At 50.6% G+C, this 8,303-nt stretch overlaps 2 protein-coding genes across 2 annotated transcripts; both read left to right on the top strand.

Annotated features, from left to right (window-relative positions):
• The first annotated feature begins 1,015 nt into the window (after positions 1 to 1,015).
• On the top strand, positions 1,016 to 4,501 carry J3458_012687 (uncharacterized protein). The gene is made up of 2 exons (XM_007814779.2): positions 1,016 to 3,324; positions 3,388 to 4,501. Exons 1-2 carry the CDS (start codon positions 1,687 to 1,689, stop codon positions 3,889 to 3,891), a joined length of 2,142 nt encoding a protein of 713 aa, XP_007812970.1. The 5' UTR covers positions 1,016 to 1,686; the 3' UTR covers positions 3,892 to 4,501.
• A 16-nt stretch (positions 4,502 to 4,517) lies between these two features.
• Positions 4,518 to 6,117, top strand: J3458_022475 (uncharacterized protein). The gene has a single exon (XM_007814778.2). The coding sequence runs from the start codon at positions 4,820 to 4,822 to the stop codon at positions 5,969 to 5,971; it is 1,152 nt and encodes a 383-aa protein (XP_007812969.1). The 5' UTR covers positions 4,518 to 4,819; the 3' UTR covers positions 5,972 to 6,117.
• The last annotated feature ends 2,186 nt before the right edge of the window (positions 6,118 to 8,303 follow it).

The following is an 8,303-nucleotide window of genomic DNA, read 5'->3' as shown; positions in this document are numbered from 1 at the left end:
ATTATATCTTTTTATTAGTTAACGCTATTATTAATTAAAAGAGTAAGAAATAAAGTATAATAATTACGTTAAGCATTAAATTCAAGTATATTAGGCTCTTTAATATAAGGCTAAAAGCTATATATTTAAAAGGCTTAATAGGGGAAATATATAAAGAGTAAATACTATTATAATTATTTACTAATAATAATAGCACTATAATAATCTTTAATAACGTTAAATTTTATAAATAAATTAAGTATATTTAAATTTAATATTATAAGATATAAGAGCTTATATAAGAAGATATAATAAAGGTTAATTAGACTTTTAGGGAGAAAAACCTAATGAATTTAAGGATAAAAGCGCTATTATAGTTAAAGTTAAAGAAGTAAGCTAAGTTTATTAGCTTAAGGTAAAAGAAAGAGAAGAAAAAGACTATTACTTAAAAGAATAATATTAATAAAGAACGCTACGTTAATAGTTATTAATTATTACTCTTTTTTTTATAAGGTTTTAATAAGAGTAACGAGATATATATACTAGATTTCAACGAATAAGCTTTTATAATTATATTAAGAAGAGGTGTTTAATTTCCATAACTAATTACAGTTACTTTAGCTAGATTAGTAGGTGGGGTGTATATTAGGGCTCGTACCGCCCACAATGTGTACCAGTGTAACTTGTACTTTACATCCCACATAACGGGACAATACATACAGTTACAACATCATGTGCCACTGTGTTGGCCATGCGGGTCCGTCCTGGGCCCTGGTCATCTATTGCTGCTAGTATCACGGCCCATCCTTGTGCGTTTGGCGGCGGCCATGCAGGCGTTTGACTGGATGAAAGGTCGATTGATTTACCTTTTGGACTAAAATAACAAGGCATGCCAAGGAAGGGAAGCTCACACCACCCCGACGCCTGCATCACGATTGGAGCGAGCAAAGGTGCAAAAAGATGCACAGGAGAGGAGAGCGGGGGCAAAGACGGAGATTGGCACCCTCCAAGGCCGATTTGGTCCAAGGCCGCAATTGTGCCCTCCTATTCAGCTTCCTCTCGTCATTGACTTTCGACACTCTGCTTTGTGCCTCGCAGCTTTTGCCCTTCGACTATTCAGACCAGGACTGCATATTCTCTCATTCTGCATTCTGTACCCAGTGTCCTGATCTTGCATTTGCTCATCATCGACACCGGCTCTTCCCTCGTTAGCAGCCGCCGCCCATTCGTTCAGTCCTCACCACTTCTCTTGTTTGAACTCCCCCTTGACTTCTTTTTTTCGTTGTCCTTTTTTTTTTTTTTTTTTTTTTCGTAATTCTATAATTTTTCGCTATACCGTCAGGGGGCCTTTCAATCATTCACAGCCATCTTCTGACACGCCGTTGCCGCCCCCGTGACCCATCGTTCGTATCCGTCGTCTCAGATTCCAACTTCCCCTTTCCCCGCGTCCCTCGATAAGAGACGCACAATCTTAGAATCCACGACTGTCACGATTGCTTATAACGACCGGTCCGTTGTTTGGTCCTCGTGAGTCCTTGAGGCCATTGGCCACGGCGAAATTATTCGCAGACAATTCTTTCACGCCAAATCTGCAGAGGGAGCGGAACGAAACAATAATAATAGTTGCAATTTTTTGGGTTTCTTAATAGTCTTGGGTTTCCTGCAATCACTTAATTTCAACCGTGCAGAATCCTCTGAAATGCAGCCATGATTCACGAACAAGTCGTTAGCAACATTCTACCGAGCCCTGGATCTCCTCCCGGAATGACCACGTCTAAGAGCTCAAAATCTTCCTCCTTTCAGTCGCTCAACAGTGATGACGGCAGTGTGTTGGCAGATATTAGCCACTTCGAAGACATCGGCTTGGATGACGACAATGTCACCCTCAAAGTCGACGTCCGCCCTGGGCCAACTCCATTGGTGACGCCAGTTGCTCGTAACCTGGCCGGTGGGAAGCGACCTCCAGGTCCAAAGCCGCGACGGTCGTTTCCTAATATCCATACCAGCATCTACGCGTCCAATCCTCGAAGCACAAGCCTTGCAGGGCTGACGGATCCACGACCTCTCTCTTTGAACAGAGGACATTCTACGGCTTCTTTGCCCGTCGCACGACGAAACCGCAGCACCAGTCCCAACCTGTCCCTAAACCCTAGAGATATCAGCCTCCCGTCCAAGCCTCAGCCGCGGCCTCGACGCGGAAGCTGGCAGGCGACTCGTCGCAAGAGCTTGCAAGAGCTAGAACACGAATGCGACGAAGATGACGGCGATGATATTCCCGATGGCATTGTGCTTGACAATGTGCCCATCTCCCCTCGACCTGCCCATGAGCGTCCACCAAGTCGAGCTCCCTCAGTTTCACCGTCACCAGAGCGCGCGCCCAAGGAAAGGGTGCGAAGCATTGGCAATGGCACACCAGCAGTAGCCCAGGCACAGGGATCCCTTCGATCTCCTTCGTGGAAGTCAGACGCATCGGACAAGCCGCCGTCAAGCCCACTCAAATCACGGACCAATAGTTGGAACTTGGCCCTGGCCGACTTGAACGCCGAATCCAAGGCGCTGACCGAAAAGCTGGAGGAACACGCCGACGAGCTACATGAGCGTTTTAGCCGCCGACCATCAGGATCTGCGCGCCCAAATACCTGGAATTCTAGTCACATGCCCTATGACCATGTGTATGACAAAAAGGCACGAGTCAAGTCGTCAACCCCTGAATTGCCACCGCTGCGGCGAACCGACATTATGATTGATCCGCTACCCATATCAAAGGAGAAGGAAGCTGTTCTCAGCCGTACCCGACCGTCTTGGTTACCGCCCAAGGATCCAGCGGAAGAACGTCGTCACCTGAAAGAGTATCAGAAGATGATGGCTGCCAGTGCCAAAGCCGACGAGAGGCGGGAGGCCGCTCGGCGATCAAGGACCGAGTCCAGAGACAACACTGCGGACAATCTTATGCACATTTGGGAAGGTGACATCATCCCGAGATGGAACGATGCCATACGTGAAAGACGCACAAGGGACATGTGGTGGCGAGGAGTGGCCCCGAGAAGTCGCGGCGTCGTCTGGGCTCGTGCCATTGGCAATGAGCTTGGTTTGACAGAGGCTACTTTCCGAACTGCTCTGGCTCGCGCTCGTGATTTGGAAGAGAGGGTTCGCACCGACAGAGCAGACGCTGAAGACACTAGGCGAGCCAAGTGGTTTGAGCAGATTCGCAAAGATGCAAGTGACAAGACTTGGAAGAATCTTAGGATCTTTGAAATCACCGGACCTCTGCATTCGTCATTAGTTGATGTGCTTAGTGCATATGCCATGTACAGGAGCGATATTGGTTACGTGTCTGGGTGCAATGTATGGCCTCCCCAACTTTTGCATATTCTAAGGGCTTAGTGTTTACTAACTCTCCTGTCACAGACGATTGCGGCTTTGCTTCTATTGAACCTTCCCAATGCCGAAACAGCGTTTATCGCACTCGCCAACGTCCTGAACCGACCATTGCCTTTATCATTCTACACCGCCGATGAAACAGCGCAGGTCTCTGCTTACAATCTCGTTCTGCAGACACTTGGCCACAAGTCACAGCCACTTCATGAGCACCTGACCAAGACTGTGCGGGATGTTGCGCCAGAACTTTACCTGGGTGGCATGTTTCTCAGCTTGTTCACAGGTCACTTGGCCATTGATGAAGCTGCGCGTCTATGGGATGTGTATGTGTTCGAGGGTGATGCCTTGCTAGTTCGAGCAGCCGTGGCCCTTTTGCTTTCGCGTGAAATGGCACTTCTCGGAAGTAAGACTCCTGATGAAGTCCTTGCTGTGATAAGTAGAGCGAGTTCGAGCAACGGAGCTGCAAGAGCAGTGGGTGAGGTTGGGGCTGAAGACCGGTTCATGGCAGCCGTTCGTGAAGCTGGGAAAGCTTAATTTCAATATCCTGGCTTGGTCGTTCAACGACAAGCAAAAAGAATACCTCGCGACCATTTATACACGATATCTGGATCACCTCATACTGGAACTTGATCTGTTTCGATTTGATTTCAAGCGTTTAATGAATATCAAGATGTATAGACGGAGGGGACGCATGCAATGGGAGCCGCGTCAAGGCGTTGTGACTTACTGAGCACTTGTGAGCGAAGCGGAGGAAGTGGGGGAGAAGCGGGGGGCATAATCAGTCAGTCTGGAGCTGGCGTTTAATCAACTGGACATATTCTTTGCGCTAGCGGGAGAAAGCAATGAATCGGAGAAGGAAAAGGAACCGATGAGTTGGCAAAATGCCGACATCAGGGTGCGTTTTTGGATTCAGGCGTATACCACGCACGCGGCAAGTCTGGGTACATAATTTTCACCCTTTGTGAACATGGGCTGTCAATATTTGGCCCCGCGGCCTTGGACACCCGTTGTATTACACGATGGCTTAATTTTTATTACTTATTACTTATTTCAATAAGCACGTGGGAAATTCGCGGCATTCTGTGAGATGACTGAACGACCCGAGTATCGTGCAGGCGCAGGCTGGCTGTCTTTTCAACCGCACCGTGCCACGTTATGGGCGACTTGATCTCATTTGGATTGCGTATATTGTCTACACCGAATACTGCTTACCCTATTGTTCAAAATACCGAACAAAGGCGTTGTTTTCGTGGTATCCATCACGTGACAGTCAAGGACATCCGGCCGACACAGCCGACAAAAAACAACACACACGGTTTTTGTCACGACCTCCCATCTCCACTCAACTCAACATACATGGACGCAACTTACACCACCAACCAGCATCAAAACATAACATAACAGAGAAAGGAAGGGGACAAGAGTCGGGCGCACGGGACGCACTCATCACCAGGTTGGAGAAATGCCCTCGGGCTACCAACATGGAGACACGCCCAAAAAGGCCATGGTTCGCGGGACCATAAGCTACCTCGAATCCCAAGGCCTGCCCGTCAACAAATCCGCCATATTCAGACACTTTGAGCTATCACGGTCCCAGGGCTACGCGGCGCTCAGGGAATCGGCATCCAAGCGGAGTGACCCCGAGTGGGAAGAGACGCGAGGGCGACCCAGCAAACTGTCCGACGAGGACCAGCAAAAGCTGGAAAGAATCCTCTGGGACGAGGCGTACGAGGACGTGTACCTCAACTGGGCGGGGCTGGCGAAGCACGCGGGCGTAGAGATGGGCTGCAACTCGAGGACGATGCACAGGGCCATGGGCACGCTGGGGTACAGACGGTGCCTGGGGTGCGGAAGGGGTTGGGTGAACAAGAAGCTGCGCGAGAGGCGGGTGGAGTGGGCGCGCCGGATGCTGGACGCGTTTGCGACCACGGAGACGGGCTGGCGGGCAGTCCGGTTCGGGTGCGAGCTGCACTTTGGCTTCGGGCTCGACGGCGCAATGAGGGTGATGCCGCGGCCGGGGGAGAAATACTGCCCCGGCTGCAACGAGACGCGGCCGTCTGTCGATGACGAAGCAGGCGGCCCCGGGAGATGGACGAGGGACGTCAAGAGAGTCCACGCGTGGGCGTGCGTGGGGTACAACTTCAAGAGCGACCTCGTCTTTTACGACGCCGCGACGAGCCCCAACTCGTCGGGCGTCATGAGCATGGCCGACTACCGCGACAAGGTTCTCGAGAAGCACGTCAAGCCGTGGCTGCGGCCGTCCGCGGGCGGGCCCCAGTCCTTCGTCTTGGAGGAGGATACCGAGTCGTTTGCCCACGGGGCGCTGAGCAAGGCGAATCCCGTGCAGCAGTGGAAGGAGCTCAACGAGCTCCGGAGTCACTTCAACTGCGGTGATAGCCCGGACCTGAGTCCCCTTGATTCGGTCTGGCCGGCCGGCAAGCAGTGGAGGATGAAGCCGCTGAAGGACTGGGACGAGGCGTCGTTGAGGGAGGCGGCCCGGAAGGCGTGGAGGGACGTGGTTCTCGACCAGGAGAGGGTCAATGTCTGGGTGGAGTTTATGCCGGAGAGGTTGAGGGCCGTGGTGGACAGCGGCGGCAAGCTGGTGTCGTGGTAGAGCTGTACCAAACGCCAAGACGTAATGTGTAAGTTTGGCGTTGGGGGTTGGTGAAATGGTGCATGTGCATTGTAAAACAGTATATTATTTTCAATCTCAAATACGCTCCAATAAATACCCCGTGGCTATAAGCCAGAAACTCTTGCAATTTTTCTTCTTCTTTTACTTCTCCTTCTTCTAGCTCCGGCTCAATGATACTCTTTACGCATCAAAAGATCCCCTCGCACGAGATGCGTAACATAATACAAAAGTCGGTGAAACCCCGACAAAGTGTGTATCAGACGGACCGTCATGACATAGTCCCGGACGGCCTTCTACCTCGTGGTTGCTATCGTTCCGCGCGCCGTCTTATAGTGCGTCGTCTAAGGGGGTATAACAACCGTTTATTATCTTGTCCTGCTGGCGGTCATGCTGTCTCGTTCTGCATCCCCAACAGCGTCTCCGTCCCAGGTCTGGAGCCACCCGATGTACACATAGCTCCAATTTTTGTTGTTTGATTCCCTCCTAGGCCCAGCGTAGGCTTCTAGGATTATGTTAACCATGGTCCAATTCACGCTGCAGAGTGAAGCACGGACAATACCAATACACCCCGTCTCCTGAGCTGGCCTTTAGTATAGGGTAGGGCCCGACGGATCGCCTTTGGACGGCACTTGACTGCTGTTACAGGTGGCGAAAACTAGACATGAGATTTTGCGAATTACTATAAACTGCTCATGGTCTTCTTGATGTCAATTGTTTTGTTGCCCCCTCATTATGTGTTGCGGCGCGATGTAACAGCTCCCTCACACAGAGCGGGGAGACGCGGACCAAGCTTGGCCTGTGACTGAGATGGTGACATACTGAACCACGTCTCTATTGGAGCCTCCCAAAACAGCAATTGATGATGACATGGTTCATGTCTAAGACACCCTCCTGAATCGACGTTGCCCACGGCCTGCGCATCGAGGCGTAACAGGACATGGCGATAAGTGTATGGATCTGGTACGGAGTAGATCCAAGCAGTATTGCATAATGGAGAATAGCACAGGGTAAGACTCAATGCCTCTTTCAATTCATATCATGTTCCTAATCTTCACAGTGGAAGGGCGGAAAAGCATGGTGACACAACCACCGCCATGATTGACGACTGTTACTCCGTAACCTAAGACCTTGTCAAGTGGGCGGGATTGTGTTCCAACTCAAGATGCCCGAGTCTCGGACTAGACAGCTGGACCTGCGAAAATTTCTTCTCGCCGATGCCCTCGCCCACAGCGTAGCATCGAGGCATGCACAGGGGACTATCCGGTCCTTCGCTGGGCTGCTGAGATGTAATACAGCATAAGCTCGTCTCATTTGCATATGTATGACCATGATGATCAGTTGTGTGACTTTGGGCGTCTCAATGTCTCTGAAGGTCGGTGGTGACTTGGCCGTGGTCTGGCATCGGCTTCACATGCTTGAGGGTGGCTCCACGCCGTGCGGATGCAAGGAAAGCTACACACAGCTAGTTTTCTAGCTGCACCGTCAGTCAAACTACCAATGGCACTTAACACTGTGAGGTACGGCGACGACTAAAGTTCATGACCTTGGCGATTCAGTTTCTGGAGGGTGGCAATGGCGTGGCTGGATGACAGAATGTTGCAGCATGTCATGACTTGACTTGGGCAGAGGGGCACAAAGAAAACAGAGAGGCTAAAAAAGAAGGGAAAAAAAGGGACCAAAAAAAGGGTTTTACCGAGAGCGGAGCAAGATTGCAACAAAAAGGATCTGGCGAACTAGCGATGTGAGTGGCTGTTGGGTGCCGTCAGAGGCTAACAGGGCAAGAGCTGCACATGTGCCCCTCGCTCCCCAATTTTCATGTGCACATGTGCAGATTTTTAGCTGAGTAACTAGCTACTGCGCACACCCCCCTCTTACTCGAGTGTTTGGGCGTGAGCGTGAAGAGATGGACGGATATATCAAGGGCAGTGTATTACGTTGAAGACGCAATGCTACAATGATGAACTGCAACGGAGACAATATGCGCTAGCGACCTCTCTATCGCGGCATTGAATGCACTGGGCGACGCTGTGGGTGGATGGTCGTCTTTAAGAATTCTCCTTGGCGTCGCCGATGCTGATTCTCTGTGCTCCATATCCACACTCCCCAGTCACCGACTCATGCATGCCACTGCACATCACACCGCCGCGGCTACTACTTTACTCCCGCCCGGCCACAAAGCTCGTGAGTGAAGTAAATGGCGCTTTTGAGTTGCTATTGTGCCATGTCAAGTGATTGGGATTGATAGGAACATCAATGCCACGGAACGCACTCATAAGCACCTCTAGGTACCTAGGTATGTACTAAGTACTAG

The sequence above is a fragment of the Metarhizium acridum genome (genome assembly GCF_019434415.1).
Source record: "Metarhizium acridum strain ARSEF 324 chromosome Unknown scaffold_269, whole genome shotgun sequence".
Lineage (NCBI taxonomy): Eukaryota > Fungi > Ascomycota > Sordariomycetes > Hypocreales > Clavicipitaceae > Metarhizium > Metarhizium acridum.
Note: the sequence above shows the minus strand (reverse complement) of the source record. Positions and strands in the feature narration are given on the sequence as shown.